General features: G+C 49.0%; 1 protein-coding gene across 6 annotated transcripts in view; it reads left to right on the top strand.

The window, feature by feature from the left end:
- The first annotated feature begins 467 nt into the window (after positions 1-467).
- Positions 468-18,927, top strand: part of RGS7 (regulator of G protein signaling 7) — a 143,751-nt gene continuing 125,291 nt past the window's right edge. For 4 of the 6 annotated variants that reach the window (XM_038760827.1, XM_038760826.1, XM_038760823.1 and 1 more), the window contains exons 1-2: positions 469-554; positions 3,366-3,495. In XM_038760827.1, coding sequence (XP_038616755.1) covers positions 3,418-3,495 — 78 coding nt within the window. In that variant the 5' untranslated portion in view covers positions 469-554; positions 3,366-3,417. Of the gene's footprint in view, positions 555-3,365; positions 3,496-14,215; positions 14,534-18,927 lie in introns of those variants that run through there. The other 2 variants (XM_038760825.1, XM_038760828.1) reach the window with 2 other exon arrangements.

Raw genomic sequence — 18,927 nt, 5'->3', positions numbered from 1 at the left:
CCGTGATGCCGATGCCGATGACGAGGAGGAGGAGGAGGAGGAGGAGGGAGAGAGGGAGGAGGGCGGCGGCGGCGGCGGCGGCCGTTGGGCTCCTCCACGTGCCCGGACCCTCCCCATCCTCTCCGCCCCCCCCCCCCCGCCCCCCACTTCGGGCACGCGCCTCCTCCTCCTCCTCCGCCCCCTCCCCTTCGGGCACGCGCCTCCTCCTCCTCCTTCCCTCCTCCTCCTCCTCCTCCCCCTCCTCGGGCACGCGCCTCCAAGTCCTGCTCGGGCACGCGCCCCCTGCTCCTCCTCGTCCGCCTCGCCCTCGCCCTCGCCTGCCTCGCCCTCGCCCTCGTCCTCCCGTGGCCCTCCCGGGCCCCTCCCGGGCCGGGCCGGGCCCCGCCGTCCGGAGGGAGCGGGGCGGCCCCGGTGGCCGGCGGCCGGTGTCCCCGGGGGTGCCGGGGGATGCGGCTCCCCGGGCCGGCTCCCCCGCCCGCTGACGGCTGACCGGCCCCCCCGCGGACCGGGCCCCCCCCCCGACCGACCCCCCGCTGCCCTCAGGCCGAGCACAGGTGAGCCCTCGCGCGGGGGGGGGGGGGGGGAGGGGGCGGGGATGGGGGGAGCGGGGACCCCCGGGCCCGGACCGGACAACCGACCCCTGCTCCTCCTCCTCCTCCTCCCCCTCCTCCCCCTCCTCCTCCCTGCTCCTCCTCCTCCCCCTCCTCCTCCCCCTTCCCCGCTGGCCGCGGTGCTGAAGGTGGCCGCCGGCCCGGCCTTGGTGGGGTCTGTCCGGCCTGGGGTCTGTCCGGCCGGCCTGGGGGGCGGGGGGGGGGGGGGTCTGTCCGGCCTCTGCTCTGTCTGGCCCGGCCCGGGGGGGCTCTGTCTGGCCTCTGCTCTGTCTGGCCCGGGGGGGTTCCTGTCCGGTCCGGCCTGGGGGGATGGTCTGTCCGGCCTCTGGCCTGTCTGGCCCGGACGGGGGGGTCCTGTCCGGCCCGGCCTTGGGGGGGGCCCTGTCCGGCCTCTGGCCTGTCTGGCCCGGGGTGCGGGGGGGAGGTCTGTCCGGCCCGGCCTGGGGTGGGGGGGGTCTGTCCGGGCCGGGGTGGGGGGGGACATTGGCGCAGACGCCCCTCCCCCCCCTTCCCAGTCCCGTCCCGCCACGGGCGGCCTCGGGGAGCCCACACCACACCACACCACACCACACCACACCACACCACACCACACCACACCACACCACCACACCACACCACACCACACCACACCACACCACACCACACCACCACACCACACCACACCACACCACACCACACCACCCAGCGGGGCTCCTCGGTTGGGTGGCGGGGGGATCCCCACCCCTCGGCCTCCTTCCTCCTGCTCCTCCTCTTCCTTCCCCTTTTCCTCCTGCCCCTTCTCTTCTCCTCCTTCCCCTTTTTCCCCTTCCCCTTCTCCTCCTGCGCCTTCTCCACCTTTCCCTTCTCCTCCTTCCCCTTCTCCACCTTTCCCTTCTCCATCCTCTCTTCCTTCTCCTTCCCCTTCGCCTCTCCCTTCCCCACCTTCCCCTCTCCCTTCCCCACTTCCCCCTCCTCCCTCACCTCTCTTTCCTTCCCCTTCACCTCCTCCATCTCTTCTTCCCCCTCCTCCTCCTCTTTTCTTCTTTCCCTTCCTCTACCTCTTTTTCCTTCTCCTCCCTCATTTTTTCTTCCTTCCCTCCTCTTCCACCTCCTCCTCCTCCTTCTCCTCCTCTTCCTCCCTCACCTCTTCTTCCTTCCCCGCACCTCTTCCTCCTCCTTCTCCCTCACCTCTTTTTCCTTCCCCCCTCCACCTCCTCCTTCTCCTCTCACCTCTTTTTCCTTCCCCTCCTCCTCCTCCTCTTCCTCCATCACCTCTTTTTACTTCCCCCCTCCACCTCTTCCTCCTCCTCTCTCACCTCTTTTTCCTTCCCCTCCTCCTCCTCCTCCCTCACCTCTTCTTCCTTCCCCTCTTCCACCACCTCTTCCTCCTCTTCCCTCACCTCTTCTTCCTTCTCCTCCTCTTCCTCCTCCCTCCTCCAACTGGGCGGGAAAGGCTGCTGCAGAGAACTTCCCCGGTGGTTGGCGGAGAGGGGAGCCCTTCTACGACCCCTGACCCCCGACCCCCCAGCCAGAACAAGTCCTGGTGTTTGTCGCGGAGACGGCAGAGAACAACCACCCTCCAAGTTCAAGGAACAGTACCGGGTGGGAACACGCTGCCTTTTTGCCAATCCCCGAGGTCACCGAGGAGCGCTTAGTACAGTGCTCTGCACACAGTAACCGCTCAGTAAATACGATTGAGTGAATGAACGCAGGGCCTCCCGGCTCAGGGGAGCTGGCGGGTTTCAAAGCCGGTTGCCAAGGTGTGCCCAGGAAGATCGGGATTTCGCGAGCCACCGTTTCTCCCGGGATTGGAAACAGGGGTAAAAAGTTGGATTGGGAAAGTCGCGGCTTTAGGATGGAATGGGAGACCCAGCTCTTCCTCGCAAATGGTTCTTCTGAAAAAGCAAGCGAGCCAGCAAAACCAATTCAGACCACGTGGGCTCAAACCTCGGTTCAAATAGTGGAACAGTGAACCAACCTATAGGTCTCGCAGAAGAGAGTTTATCCTTGAAAATAGTCAACTCTCAGTCTTTCACCCTCCTCTCTTCCCTTTCTCCTCCCTGACATCCCCTCCCCTCCTCTTCTCAAGTTCAAGGAGAAACAGCGTGGCTCAGTGGAAAGAGCACGGGCTTTGGGGTCAGAGGTCAGGGGTTCAAATCCCGGCTCCGCCGACTGTCAGCTGTGTGACTTTGGGCAAGTCACTTCACTTCTCTGGGCCTCAGTTACCTCATCTGTAAAATGGGGATTAAAAAACGGTGAGCCCCCTGTGGGACAACCTGATCACCTTGTAACCTCCCCAGCGCTTAGAACAGTGTACATAGTAAGCGCTTAACAAATACCATCGTTATTATTATTATTATTCTCCGGGGTACCTTTTTAGAGCCAGGGGTAGAGGCTCCCGTGAAAATGAAGAGAGATGCAGTGTGGCCTAGAAGATAGAACCCGGGCCAGGGAGCAAGCAGGAGCTGGGTTCTAATCCCGCCTCTGCCACAGGTCTGCTGTGTGACCTCGGGCAAGTCACTTCACGGTGCCTCAGTTGCTTCATCTGTAAAAATGGGGGTTAAACCTGTGAACCGCATGTGGGACATAGACTGGGTCCCATCTGATTAGCTTGTCTCTACCCCGGCGCTTAGTACAGTGCCTGGCACATAGCAAGTGCTCAACAACTACTATAAAGAAGAAGAAAAAGAAAGTCTATTAATGCTCTACCCCGTTAATGGCTTTCACTTGGGGGTGGTGCCAAAATGTTCCACTGAACTCTCTCTCCTCTCCCAGGGGCGACAGGATCGTTCCAGCTTCAAAGAGCGGATCCGATTTGGAGGGGGGCATGGCCCAGGGGAATAATTATGGGCAGAGCAGCAATGGGATAGCTGATGAGTCGCCCAATATGCTGGTCTACAGAAAGGTAAGGATTTTCCTCTTCTCTTGGGAGATGGGAGGAGATCTATCACTTAGAAATTCATTTACTCCCTGTGGGTCACTCATGTACACATGGCTGCTCTGGGTCCTTATTTTGACTCATTTGTACGGCTTTGGAGTCAGAGGTCATGGGTTCAAATCCCGGCTCCACCAACTGTCAGCTGTGTGACTTTGGGCAAGTCACTTCACTTCTCTGGGCCTCAGTTCCCTCATCTGGAAAATGGGGATTAAGACTGCGAGCCCCCCGCGGGACAACCTGTTCACCTTGTAACCTCCCCAGTGCTTAGAACAGTGCTTTGCACATAGTAAGTGCTTAACAAATGCCATTATTATTATTATTATTATTATTATTTAACTCTCCCATAAGATTTTAAGCTGCTGGTTGAGCAGGGAAAGCACCGAGTATAGCGCACTGCCCAAAATGGGCACACAATACATGCCGCTGTCTCTACTTCTACTACTACTACTACTACTACTACTACTACTACTACTACTACTACTATTACTACTACTACTATCTAACTGTCTTGGTTCTCTAGCTGGTAGATTGATACCCCTGGCTATCGGAGGTCTAGAGAATGATGATTTCACCCCATATCGCTAATTGCCAGATAACGCCGCCCCCCCCGCCCGATAATCGCCGTTCACATAGGATGCAAGAAGGCACATTTTGCTTTTACAACTTTCTCTACCCACAGAATGAAAAGGACACAAGTCTGATCAGCTACTGTTTATCTCCCAATATGACTGGAAGGTTTTCATCAGTTAATCAATTAGTCCTCAAAATGGTTACCTTGTAATGATTGCTATGGGTCAAATACCGCACCAAGACCTGGGGTGGTTAATCAGATTGGACGTAGTCCCCCTCCTACCCAGGGCTCACAGTTAAAGAGGGAGGGAGATAATTTTACAGATGAGGAAACTGAGGCAACAAAGTTAAGTGATTTGCCTTTGGACATAAAGCAGGCAAGTGGAAGAGACCAGATGGAAATCCAGGTCTTCTGACTCCCAGTTCCATACTAATTTCTTGATGATGTGGTTTAACAGTCTCAACTTCCTCAGTCTATTAATCACCACTGGATTCATTTCTCACCTTTCAAATCAATTAACTGCATTTTTACAGGCGTTTTTACCCGTATCTGCCACGACTTTTGGCTCCCGAGAGCCAAAAACTAGGTTGCAGCACTGTGGCAGTGAGGTCGAATGTAAATCCCTTGCTCTTTGTTTAAACATTGAGGCTAAATGCTTTAAAAAAAGATACCTGTGGCTCAGTTTGGGTGGTTGTGCGTGAGCTCAGTTGTGTGTGGGCTCAATTTTGGTGCTTGTGGTTTTCGTGTTCCTTGTCCTTCCGGTTGGGTTGGTTAACTCTGTGCTGCCGTGCGTATGTTTGGATAGAGTCCTACGATCCAGGGATTCCCCTACAAGTAGATCGGATAGCCTTGTCGATTAAGGAACAATGATATCATTAATAGAGGACCGCTAATGAAGATGTATTGATGATGACAGGACTTATAAAAGTGATGCTTGACTAACTTTCCTTTGGCTCTCGCTAATAATTTTACCAACAGGAAGCGATACGGCCTAGTGGAAAGAATAAAGGACTAGTAATCTGGAGACCCAGGTTCTAGTTCCAACTCTGCCACTAGCCTGTTGTGTGACCTTGGAAAACTCACATAACCTCTATGGGCCTCGATGTTCTTATCTCCAACTGAAAATGGGGATAAGATAGATCGTGAACCCCATGTAGGACAGAGACTGTGCTCGATTTAGTAAACTTGTATCTAACCCAGTGCTCAGAACAGAGTAAGCACTACACAAATGACATAACAATTGTGGATAAAGGAGTACATTTCTCCCTTAATTTTTCCCAAGTATTTATTTCTGCGTGTCAGCATTATTTGGAGTTTTTGTTGTATTAAGGAAATACCTTTAGCCGTGTTGAAGTAGTAGTAATAGTAGTAGTAGTTGTAGTAGTAAAGGTATTTATTAAACACCTACTGGGTGCAGTGTATTACCCTAAGTGCTTGGTAACGAACAAAAGAAGTTCATACTCTCCCAGGGAAGTCAGACAAAACATTATTTACCCAAGGGGTAATCATACACAAAAGTGTTGAAAGCGAGTCTAGGAAAATAAAGATATTTCTTGAATAAATAAATTAAATAAATAAATAATAATAAAATAAATAAATACATTTAAGTTAGTAAAGAGGAGGCATTACTAGAGGTGTATATGAGCCAAAGCGTAGAAGGAAATCTATCTCGTTGATGGCGTGTCCAGTGAAGTGTCAGAAATGTGTTGATTTTAAAAAATTTCAATCATCGAAGCCAGTTGTGTTCCTAAAATGCACCCTCTACACTCGAGTTAAGGAGTAGCAGTCTGAGAAAGCGGTCATCAAACCATCTCAAGACCTCCTGAAAAGTAGGGAAAATTTGGGCTTTCAGAAAGGCCGCTCCGATTCCTGCTTGTGAAAGTTGGGAAAGTTGACAGATGGGTGAATCCTGCAAGGATTTTGTTGTGCTCTGTTGCTCTTCATCCAGTCCCGTGGTACATAACATTTGTTCTTACTGTGTGTGGAGACACACACCAGTAGCTCATGGATTTTTTTTTAACTGCTGCTAAATTCAATCGACTTATCAAAGGTGACAGTCAGCCTGTTCCAAAAGGTTTGTGAGTTCGATCATCTGTGGACACTTTTTTCTAGAGCGTCTATCTATTAGGCTTGAAGTTACAGAAATAGAAAATAGTGTGTATTCGGAGATTTTTCTGTCAGGGGAAGATTAAGGATCTAAATATCTTTAGAATTAAACAGAGTGCATCCACCGGCCCTTTCAGGGTAGAAGGGTGTTGAACACGGATTTATTTTCTTACGTATGTATCGTGTGTGGAAAATGACTTCTAAAAATTAAAATCATCCTGGCCGTCGGAATTTCATTATTCATTTTATAGTTGGATTGTTTGGAATAATTGGACCTCGGGAGATTTCTAGTTTGGAATTCACTTGGTTGAATTCCTCTACTACGTAATTTGTTCAAGTTCAGATTACTATTGGGGTAATTTCAAAGTGATAGAAATAGGTGAATTATGAGACATCACGATAATAATCTATTCTTTCAAAGATTATAATTGCACTTATAATGATGTTTATTGTATTTGTTCATCACAGACCGGGACCCACAGCCTCTTTTAATCTCTCCTGTTCATTCATTGCAGAGGGTTAATGAAATGGAGAATTTACTTTAAGACAACATTTGCTCATTGAATATTTAACAGGGACCATTTCATTTCAGCTCGGCTAATGTTCACTCGGATTTGGTTTGGCATTTTCTCCGGTGCCTATCGGGGTATTGTGGAAAAACACTCAGAATGTACGCATCACAGTTTCAGAGGAAATATTAGATCGCAGGAAGCATAAAATAAGACGGAGTGTCCGGTTAGTGTTCGACAGAAGCTTCATCAGTCCATTTGGGCGTCCATGGGACAGGGCACCTTGGATCGAATCTCTCTGTTTTTGGAATCTATTTCCTCAGGAGCAAAGGTGCTTACGTTTCAGGAACAGGGATCTGTGGCAGGAAGGGTGAAGGTTAAGAGAGAAGGAGCTTCCAAGCCAGGATCCACCACCCTTCGTCTTTTCACTCCCAACAGGACACTCTCAGCCTAAAAAAATCACCCCTAATTGTTGGAAAAACAGGGCTTTGCATCAGGATGGAAATCCACCTCTTTTCCTCCTATCTGTAAATTCTTTTAGGACCTCTCTCTCTCTCTCTCTCCTGCTAGACTGGAAACTCTTTGAGGGCAGGGATCAACTCCCTCTGGTGTACTCTCCCGAGGCCTAAACCCCATGCTCTGCACAGAGTACCTCACCTGTGGAATGGGAGATTAGGCTCGTGGGTCCCATGTGGGACAGGGACTGTGTCCAACCTGTTTAGCTTGTACCCCAGTGCTTAGTACAGTGCCTGGCACATAGCGCTTAACAAGTACTGTAAAATAAAATGGGCATGCTCAATCCATCCTGCTGATTGATGGCTGTACCTTCTGAGCATTTAATACAGCACTCTGCACACAGTAGATGTTTGGTGAAGACTACTGATTGACTGAGAAGAACGAATTGTACTTTCCAAGCGCTTAGTACAGTGCTCTGCACACAGTCAGCGCTCAATAAATACGGTAGAATGAATGAATATATCCGAGAGGACAGAGCAATAATAATGATGGCATTTGTTAAGCACTTACTATGTGCAAAAAAGCACTGTTCTAAGCGCTGGGGAGGGTACAAGGTGATCAGGTTGTCCCACGTGGGGCTCACAGTCTTCATCCCCATTTTACAGATGAGGTCACTGAGGCCCAGAGAAGTTAAGTGATTTGCCCAAAGTCACACAGCTGACAATTGGCGGAGCCGGGATTTGAACCCATGACCTCTGACTCCCAAGCCCGTGCTCTTTCGGATTTTGGTTTTGTTGTACTGTCTTCCGTCCCCTCTAAACCGTAAGCTCGTGTGGGCAGGGAATGCATCCGTTCACTGTTCTACTGTACTCCCCCAAGCGCTTAGTACAGTAGAAAAGTGCTCTGCACACAGTAAGCGCCCCATAAATACCATCGACTGACTGACCGACTGACTGTTGGATGTGTTCCTCGTCTCCCTGGCAAACATCCAGGTCTAATATTTTCTGCCACCCCGACATTCAGGGGACACTTCTAGACTAGGGTTGTTTTCCCTCATGATCCCACCGAGGACCATCGTTATTGTTTCAAACTAGAAAGAGTATTTTTTCGACAGCTCCTAAGTGCAGGACCCTCAACGAAGGGCTCGGGAAGTTCAAGTGATGCAGTCGCTGCCCACGAGGAGCTTCCACTCTAATGTGGGGTGACCTAGTTGTTTGGAGGGGGATTCTCAAGTGATAGCTCTATCCCAGATAGGGTTCTCCGCTGCTGGCATGTTTCAATAGGCAAGGAAAATAAACCCTGACATTTCCACCTACCAGAAGCAGATGGGGTATTGGGTAATGATTAACTTTGGCAGGAAAATCCTGGAGAGGAGAACTCCTTCTTCCCTCAGTGGAAAGAGCCCGGGCTTTGGAGTCAGAGGCCAAGGGTTCAAATCCCGGCTCCGCCACTTGTTAGCTGTGTGACTTTGGGCAAGTCACTTCACTTCTCTGTGCCTCAGTGACCTCATCTGTAAAATGGAGATTAAGACTGTGAGCCCCCCGTGGGACAACCTGATCACCTTGTAACCTCCCCAGAGCTTAGAACAGTGCTTTGCACATAGTAAGCGCTTAATAAATGCCATTATTATTATTATTATTATTATTACCAGCTGGTCCCTGTCCTCTGTGGGATTTAGATAAGGATACCTGGGTCGTAGGTCAGGGACTGCGTCTGATCTCCTTACAGAGTATCAACCGCAGCGCTTAACATAGTGCTTGGAGCATAGGAAGCGCTTAACGAGTGCCACCGTTATTATGCTCCTCTCTTTCTCCACCTCAGCGCTAACTCCTGCCATCTGACGAAAGGTTAAGAAATCAATGGCCTAGTGCAAAGAGCCTCGGCAGATTTGGGAGGGCGTTAGGCCCAGATTCTAATCCCAGCCTTACCCACAGCCTACTCTGTGACCTCTGTCAACTCATTTAATCTCTTTGTGCTTCAATTCCTTCATCTGTCAAAGGGGGTTAAGCTTCCTGCTCTCCCCCCTCTTAGTGTGTGAACCTTGTGTTGAGACGGAGAAGTAGGGCGGACTAGTGGATAGAGCCCAGGTCTGGATTAGACCCGCGTTCTAATCCCGGTTCTGCCACTCGTCTGCTGTGTGACCTGGGGCAAGTCACTTCACTTCTCTGGGCCTGTTACCTCGTCTGTAAGATGGCGATTAAGACCGCGAACGCCGAGTGGGACAAGGATAGTGTCTGACCTGATTATCCTGTAGCTACCCTTAGAACATTGCCTGGCATGTAGTGAGCATTTAACAGATAGCTATTTTTTTTAGAAACAAAACAGAGGCTAACCTGATTATCTTGCATCTACCCTAGCACATAGTAAGCACTTAACAGGTGCCATTATTGTAATTTTTTCTAATCACCTAAGGTTTTATTGCCTCCGGATAGCATTTGAGGTTATTCGGAATGATAGAAAGCAGTGAGTATTTTTAGACGCTGTTGGTAATGGAATATGATACCCTTAAATGGGTACGGAAATATCCGAGAGTTGGGACAGTTAGTGCCTTAGTACTTTAAAAATAGCCATTTCCAGACGGAATTTATGAGAAGCAGAACCACAGGTAATTAGCCCTCGCTGTTATTTTCATAGTACCAGTGAAAAGGCATTTGAATGTCAGGGTTACGGTGTGACTCCTTTTAATAGAAGGCCAGCCCAATTATAAAATAAGGGTCTGTGATATTGCCAGTGGGTTCATTCCTTTGAAGGAAATGTCTTCACTTTTTTGGCCGTTAGGGCTACGTGGAAGTGTAGCTGGTCTTCTTTATGATTTTTTTTATGACATTTTCATTCAATCACATTTATTGAGCGCTTACTGTGTGCAGAGCGCTGCTTGTTAAATGCTTACTATGTGCCAGGTACTGTTCTAAGCACTGGGGTAGAAACAAAGTAACCGGGTTGGACACTGTCCCTGTCCCACGTGGGGCTCCCGGTTTTAATCCCCATTTTACCGATGAGGTAGCTGAGGCCCAGAGAAGTGAAGTGACTTGGCCAAGGTCACACTGCAGATAAGTGGCAGAGCTGGGATTAGAACCCAGGTCCTTCTGACTGCCAGGGCCGTGACCTATCCACCAGGCCAATAATAATAATAATAATGGAATTTGTTAAGCGCTTACTATGTGCAAAGCACTGTTCTAAGCACTGGGGAGGTTACAAGGTGATCAGTTTGTCCCACGGGGGGCTCACAGTTTTAATCCCCATTTTACAGATGAGGTAACTGAGACCCAGAGAAGTTAAGTGACTTGCCCAAAATCACACAGCTGACAATTGGCAGAGCCAGGATTTGAACCCATGACCTCTGACTCCAAAGCCCGGGCTCTTTCCACTGAGCCAAGCTTCCAGTTGTGGGCAGAGCACTGTACTAAACACTTGGGAGAGTGCAATGGAGGAAGAAGACATGATTCCTGACCTCAGGACACCGGGAACTACACCGGATCTTGGCTGGGATCCAGGAGTGCCTTCCAGGAGCTGCCTGGGACAATTCCAAGGAGAACGAGGTTCTATTCACGCTAACTAGCTGGTGGGGAAAGGGTGGTGTTTCCAGGGGCTGGATTGGGGTATTCCGATCTCCTGCCTGGAAACTTGTTAGGGGCAGGGAGCGTGTCCGCCAATTCTGATGGATTGTTCTCTCCCAAGCGCTCAGTACAATGGTCTGCACGGAGTAAGCACTCGATCATTACTATCGATTGACTGATGGGTGATGGAGTTGGTCTTTGGGGTGGAAAACCGTCCTTCAGACGGTCAGTCAATTGGATTTATTGAGTGCTTACTGTGCGCGGAGCACTGTACTAATAAACAGATACATTCTCGGCCCTCAACGGGCTCTGCACCCGGTAAGCGCTCAATAAATGCCATCGATTGATGGGTTGAGTTGGGAAGGAGCTGCCACTGGTCTCCTTTGCCCTCTGGGTAGGAGCAGCTTGGTCATGGGGCAGCTGGCCAATGCCCAGATATCCCCCCCAAAAAACACTTGGCATCTTGGAAGAATTGCCTCGGCCCCGGGAAAAAGCGAATCCACCCCGAGAGGGAGCTGTATGATCCCTGCTGAAAGTCAGGGTCTGATCATTAATGGATCTGTTTTTATTCTCTTTGGTTTAATTTCACTTATTAGCTGAGAAATTGGAATAAGTAATGGGCAGTAAATTAATAGCCCTGTGGATATTATTGTGGATGGTTTGGCTCATCAGGCTGGAGGAGTCCAGTTCCCTCACATTCTCCGTGTTAATGATTCATAATGTGTCACACTTTAATAATGATTGCCAAAGTAAATGTTTGCTTTATTTGGCATCAACATATATATTAGAAAAAAAACCCCTCAGCAACACACAACTACTGCTGGTCGAAAGGCATCTAGCTAGAGCCGAGACTACCTTCTCAACTGTGTTTCTTCGCTGATAATGACACGGAACGGTCTTGGCGCACAGAGCAAATTGAAAAGTCCATGAAGCTTTAAGATGCTGCATTTTCAAGGGCAAGGTATTTGGAGGGAGAGTTTTTGCAAATTGAGTCATTTCTGGGTGGATTGCTGTGCTTTAGGCTTGGCTTTTCCCTTCTTGGGATGAGATAGACTGTATGTCCGAGGGAAGCAGCGTGGCCTAATGGAAAGAGCATGGTCCTGGGAGTCAGAGGACCTGTGTTCTAATCCCGTCTCTGCCACTTACCTGTTATGTGACCTTGGACGAGTCCCTTCACTTCTCTGGTCCTCAGTTACCTCATCTGTAAAATGGGGATGAAGACTGTGAGCCCTGTGTGGGATAGGGACTGCGTCACGTCCGACCTGATTAGCCTGCATCTACCCCAGCTCTGAGTACAGTGCCTGGCACGTAGTAAGTGCTTAACGAATACCATAACAAAAGTCCTAAATCATTTCTGTTGGGGAGAAAGGAGAATCCCCTCCAGAAATGGATTCATCAATCTTCCCTCGTTTCCCCACGCCAGTGCAGATTTCAGAACACAGTTTGCTCTTTGCCGAGACACTTCCTGCTTCTCTGCAGTTCAACAGAGACTGGAAGATATCTGTTTCTCAATGGTAGTTAAGTGTTTACTCTCTGCCAGGCACTGTAATAGATTCAGAGGTAGATACAAGATAATTTGATCGGACACATTCCGCGTCCCACCTTGGGCTCGTAATCTTAACCCCCATTTTAGAAATGAGGGAACTGAGGTACAGATGAGTGAAGTAATTTGGCCCAGGTGGCACGGCAGAAAAATGGCTGAGCCAGGATTCGAACCCAGGTCCTCTGACTCCCAAGTCCGTGCTCTTCCTTCTAGGACATGCTGCTTCTCTGACTTTTAACTTACTAATCAGCAACCAGTCTTTCGATCTAAATCAGCATTCAGCTTTGCGTCCCATTCTGCAAATTTCAAAGAAGGTTTCCTCCCCACTCCCTTCCTCTCTCTGAAGATTTATTGCTTTTCATTTCTTTCCTTTCTTAAGAAGGCAATAAACACGCATTTTGAAGAATGCAGAGCATGGAAGCTTTGCTGATTTATGACCAGACACCTGGCTTGTGGTTCCTTTTCCCTTTCCAGGATGTGGCGGAGTAGAGCAGGATTTAATTGAGAAATTATTCATTCGCCCATTTGGATTCCTGCAGAGCTCAGTGTTTCCGGGTGGCTGGTTATCTCTCACAGCAACCTTGCTCTGTGGTATTTTTTTTAAGTGTTTACTACATGCCGGGCACTGTACTAAACGCTGGGGTAGACACAAGGCTGGAAACGGCCCAAGTCTCACATGGGGCTCACCGTCTTAACCTCCATTTTACAGATGAGGTCACGAATGCCCAGAGAAGTGAAATGACTTGCCCAAGGTCACACAGCGGCCAAGTGGCGGAGCAGAGGTGAAAGGAGCATGGTAATGGGAGTCTGGAGACCAGGGTTCTAATCCCAGCTTTGCCACTGGCCTGCTGTGTGACCGTGGATAAGTCACTTTACCTCCCAAGCACTCAGTACAGGGCTTTGCACACTGTAAACCCACAATAAATACCATGGATGAACCTCTCTGTGCCTCAGTTTCCTCATCTGTAAAATGGGGATGATGCCTGCCCTTCCTAAATCTGAGACTGGGGGCCCAAGGTGGGACAGGAATTGTGTCTGAAATGAATATCCCCAGTCAACCCTAGTCCTTAATAATTAATAATAATTAGGGTACTTGTTAAGCAGTTACTACGTGTCAAGCGCTGTTCTAAGCGCTGGGGTAGATACAAGTTAATCAGGTCAGGCACAGTCCCTGTCCCAAGTGGAGCTCACGATCTTATCCCCATTTTACAGATGAGGTAACTTCTCAATTAAACCCTGCTCTACTCTGCCACATCCTGGAAAGAAAAGATAAGTGACCTGCTCAAGGTCACCTAGCAGACGTGTGGCAGAGCTGGGATTAGAACCCAGGTCCTTCTATACAGTAAGCCACGCTGCTTTTCTTAGCACAGTGCTAGACTCGTAGGAAGCACTTAATAAGCATTATTTATCAATATTATTATTGTTAGCATTACTTCCCGCTCTTGGTGCTGTGGGTTTTAAGTGCTTTCCTCTTTTTTTCCAAAACACATCCCTACCCTCCACTGACAATTCCCACTCAACGGAAACCGTGAGCTCTGAAGTCAGCTGGGACCAGGTTCCGTCTCCAGATACACAACTCCTTACAACCAAGGTTGCATATGCCCTTCGGCCTTTTGCGAACCTACAAGGGTTGAGCTGTTATTTCCACAGAGATCCCCTCACCGCTGATAGCCAACCCCCCTCAACATGTGCCGAATCCACGACAATGGAATTATGGATATGAATTCTTTTTTTTTAATCCACTGTAAGCGAACAGAAAACGAGCGTGTGTAAGAAACTACCGTCGTAGTTGAATGCGCTCCAGTGTTTACCTACTCCGAAGGAGTGACTCATCGCTGCTGATGCCTTTACATTCTTTTGAATCTTTCTTAGGACCGTGACTTTTTAAAGAAAATCTTCGCTCTGCCGTTGTGAAAGTCTCGAGCCTTCACGCGAAGAGATTTCTAAAATCAGCCCCGCCTCTGGCTCCTCCCTCTCCAGTCCCATGCATCATCTTAAAACATCTCTACTATCCTCTTCCCTACCGGCCAAGATCCTCCAGCAGTTTCCCCTGGTCCTCTGGCATGAAACGAACTGACATCCATCATCCGCTGACCTCGCTGCTCTCTTCCTTTGCTTCTCTGAGCTGGTCCTTTTCGCGTCCCTCTAACAGTCCCCAACTCGTGATCTGCCCTCAACCATCCAATCGCTCATTCCTACCCTCCTGCCTGGGACTTGGCCTTCCTTCCGCTACTAATCGCGACCCTCACGGGGCCACCACAAGGTATGAGAGGTGTTTGTTTGGGTACTTGGGCGGTCTACCAAATCTACCACTCTTTAGTAGAAGAGGGGTTGAACTACAACCCAACATGGCATCACATCCCCCACAAACCAGTCCGTGTTCTGCACACAACGAGTGCTCAATAAATACGATTGAATGAGTGAATGGTCCTCGGTCAGCTCCGGAGGAAAACTGTGCACCTGTCCCCCCTCCACCAGGACCCTCCCTCCCGGCCCCCCTCTCTCTTTAATGGAGGGACAGCGGCCTCGGAAGCTCAGGGGTTACGGAGACGAATGGAGATACTTTGATTTTTTTGTGGGTTGGGGGAGTATGACACGGGTGGGAAGCAGCATGGCCTAGTGGATAGAATCCAGGCCTGAAAGTTGGAAGGACTTGGGTTCTAGTCCCGGCTCTATCACTTCTCTTCTGGGTGACCTTGGACAAGACACTTCACTTCTTTGGGCCTCAGTCCTTCATCTGTAAAATGAGGATGAAGATTGTGAGCCCTCCCTCTGCCCATCCGCCAAGCTAGCTCTCTTCCTCCCTTCAAGACCCTACTGAGAGCTCACCTCCTCCAGGAGGCCTTCCCAGACTGAGCCCCTTCCTTTCTCTCCCCCTCGTCCCCCTCTCCATCCCCCTCATCTTACCTCCTTCCCTTCCCCACAGCACCTGTATATATGTATATATGTTTGTACATATTTATTACTCTATGTATTTATTCATTTTACTTGTACATATCTACTCTATTTTATTTTGTTATTATGTTTGGTTTTGTTCTCTGTCTCCCCCTTTTAGACTGTGAGCCCACTGTTGGGTAGGGACTGTTCTTCCCAACTTGTTCTTCCCAAGTGCTTAGTACAGTGCTCTGCACACAGCAAGCGCTCAATAAGTACAATTGATTGATTGACTGATTGACAGGGACTGGGCCCAACCTGATTATCTCGTATCTACTCCAGCACTCAGGACAGTGCTTGACACGCAGTAAGCGCTTAACAAATACCATTATTATTATTAAACAGTGGCAGGGTCGACCTTCCACAACCGGCCACGGTAACCCCGGTTCTCACCCCTGTACTAAGCACTGTGGAGAGTTTGACCAAGACCTCCCCCAAACAAGGCCAAGAGCCCTAAAGGGGTATGTGAAAGTAAGAGCCACTCTATAGACTGTAAACTCACTGAGGGGAGGGAACGTGTCTGTTCCATTGTTCTATCGTCCTCTCCCAAGCGTTTAGTACAGTATCCTGCACACGGTAAGAGCTCAATACATACGACTGACTGACTGACTGACGGACTGCACTGGGGAGGTGTCTGACTGACCTTGCAAATCATCCCACAAGGGGATTTCAGAAATGCAAGTGGACGACTTGCTCTACAATTTCAAACCTAAGCGGCGCGCTGTCATTTCTCCAGATTACTCTTCCTCCGAGAGGCCCCCAGAGAGCGACGATCTCCCCGTTAAATCACTTCCTAAATATTCCCGTTGCTATAGCAGCCGGGGCCGATGACGGCATTTATAGGCGAAGCGCTCGGGGAGATAATGTACAGAAAAGCCAGCTGAAGTGGCCAGGATTTTCTGCTCTCTCGGCATCTGGCCGCCGAGCCACTCTTCCGGAGAAGTGAATCGCTCTTCTCCAGAAACCAGAAGACTGGTTTTGAACTGGCGGAGCTGGGAATGTGATAGAAAAGCAAAGCGCTCAGGACAGCACCGAGCAAGAGCTCTTTAGATATCTTTATTACTACAGTTGGCCGAAGCCTCTTTTATGACTAAGATTGCCACCTGCTATTTACCAATTCCTGAGCTTTGTTTCCCCCAAGATCATCTCCCTCTCTCCCTCCCCAACCCCTCTTGTTCTGGCTTTCTCACTCTCTCTCTCTCACTCTCTCACCTCTGGTTCCAGCTCATGTCCTTCCCCCTGCTGCAAATTTTCTCCCTGGCTTCCAAGGCTTTCTGAGAGTCCACCTCCTCCAGGAAGCATTCCATGATTAATTTCCTCCTTCCCAAGTTTTGTCATTCCGACAACCACCCCAACATGTATATAGTTAGTCACCCCACTGGTTCATTCATTTTTACCCATCGTTCCTTTCTTTACAACCAGTTGTACCCACGCTTTTTAATTCTCTATACTTTACTTTGTAGCTGCCTGTCTTCCCCCATTTGATTATAAACTCCTTTGAGAAGGAGCATGGCTTAGTGGAAAGAGCCCGGGCTTGGGAGTCAGAGGACATGGGTTCTAATCCCGGCTCGGCCACTTGCTTGATGTGCGACCTTGGCGAAACCACTTAACTTCTCTGCGCCTCAGTTATCTCATCTGTAAAATGGGGGTTAAGACTGTGAGCTCCACATGGGACAACCTGATTATCTTGTATTTACTCCCGTGCTTAAAACAGTGCTTGGCACATAGTAAGCACTTAACAAATATCATAATTATTGTTATTATTATTATTATTATTATTATTATTGAGGGAAGAGATCCTGTCTCATTTCAATGATAGATTTGCAAGTGCTTAGTACAGTGTTCAGCACATCAGAGCCCAAGTAACTCTGAGCATCTCTGGGGTCAGTGACATCAGGAAGTCACACATATTATGAAGCCTTGCGTGGTCTGATTATAAAGAGAGACCAAAGGACATGGAAACACTTGAGCCTGCTAAGAATTGGGACTTTATTTTTGCCAACTTGGGCCTTACTTGGAATAGGGAATAGTGCTAGAAGATTTGGTAGGCTATTGAGGTAGTTATTCATTCATTCAATCATATTTATTGAGCACTTACTGCGTGCAGAGCACTGTACTAAGCGCTTGGGAAGTACAAGTTGGCAACATATAGAGACGGTCCCTACCCAACAACGGGCTCACAGTCTAGAAGGGGCTCACAGTCTTAGTCATGCATAATTATGCATAGTTATGCGTAATTTTCCATCTGTCTCCTCGATTAGAGTGTCAGCTCCTTGTGGGCAGGGGATGTTTTGCTTGATTTGCATTTCTCAAGCGCTTAGTACAGTACATTGTACCCAGTGAGCTCTCAGTAAATGATTACTACTCTTGAGAGACAGTGTGGCCAACTGGAAAGAGCATAAACTTGGGAGTCAGAGGATGTGGGTTCTAATCCCACTCCCAGGCCCATGCTCTACCGACTCTGGCACGCCGCTTCTCCTCAGTCACTTAATTTCTCTGTGCCTCAGTTCCCTCATCTACAAAATCAGGATTCATCACTTATTCTCCCTCTTACTTAGACTGTGAACCCCATGTGGGACCTAATTATCCTGTGTCTACCCCTCTGCTCGTTCAGCGCTTGGCACATAGTAAGTGCTTACCAGATACTACAATTCTTATTGTTATCTCTACTTTAAGGAGCTTGCAGTCTAGTAGGGGAGACAGACACCTAAAGTAATTACAGCTAGGCCGGTGGGGTTGAGAGTGTGTGGGGGGGAAATTGGTATAATACGTTTATTGTTCGTCTAGGTTTTAATACAGGGTCTCTTACCCCGCTTAGACAATAGAGTCTAAGCAACTCATCTTTGTGACTAATTATAGAATCTGCTTTCCAAGAGCTATGGAGCAATGCTCAAAGGATTGTTGCTTATGGCTGTTAAATTAAGCAGGGAGCGTGGATGTGTCTGTCAGCTTGTGTAACATTGCTAGGGGCACACTGGCTTTGAAGCTGCTTTGACAGGGGTCTTCTTTTTTCCCCTTTGCTGGGTCTCCATCACTCCCTGCAGGCCCAGGAGTCAGGGGACCTGGATTCTAATCCCCGATCCATCATTTGCCTGCTCCGTGACTTTGGGCAAGTCCCTGTGCAAGTCACTTCTCTGTGCCTCAGTTTCCTCATCAGTAAAATATAATAATGATGGCATTTGTTAAGTGCTTACTATGTGCAAAACACTGTTCTAAGCGCTGGGGAGGATACAAGGTGATCAGGTTGTCCCACGTGGGGCTCACTGTCTTCATCCCCATTTTACAGATGAGGGAACCGAGGCACAGAGTAGTTAAGTGACTCTCCCAAAGTCACACAGCTGACAAGCGGTGGAACCGGGATTGGAACCCATGACCTCTGACTCCCAAGCCTGTGCTCTTTCTACTAAGCCACGCTGCTTCTCAAGCTGCTTCTATTCCTATCTTTAGGGATAGACATATCCATGACACTGTGAAGCTCTTTGTGGGTAAGAAATGTGTCTACCAACTTTGTTGTATTGGATTTTCCCAAACGCTTAGTACAGTGCTCTGCTCACAGTGAACGCTTAATGAATTTTTTGTTCTAATGGTATTTGTTAAGCGCTTACTATGTGGCAAGTACTGGAGTAAGTGCTGGGGTAGAGACAGACTAATCAGGCTAGATACGGTCCTGTCCCATTCATTCATTCATTCAATCGCATTTATTGAGCGCTTACTGTGTGCAGA

This window comes from Tachyglossus aculeatus, chromosome 19 (assembly GCF_015852505.1).
Source record: "Tachyglossus aculeatus isolate mTacAcu1 chromosome 19, mTacAcu1.pri, whole genome shotgun sequence".
NCBI classification, from domain to species: domain Eukaryota; kingdom Metazoa; phylum Chordata; class Mammalia; order Monotremata; family Tachyglossidae; genus Tachyglossus; species Tachyglossus aculeatus.
Note: the sequence above shows the minus strand (reverse complement) of the source record. Positions and strands in the feature narration are given on the sequence as shown.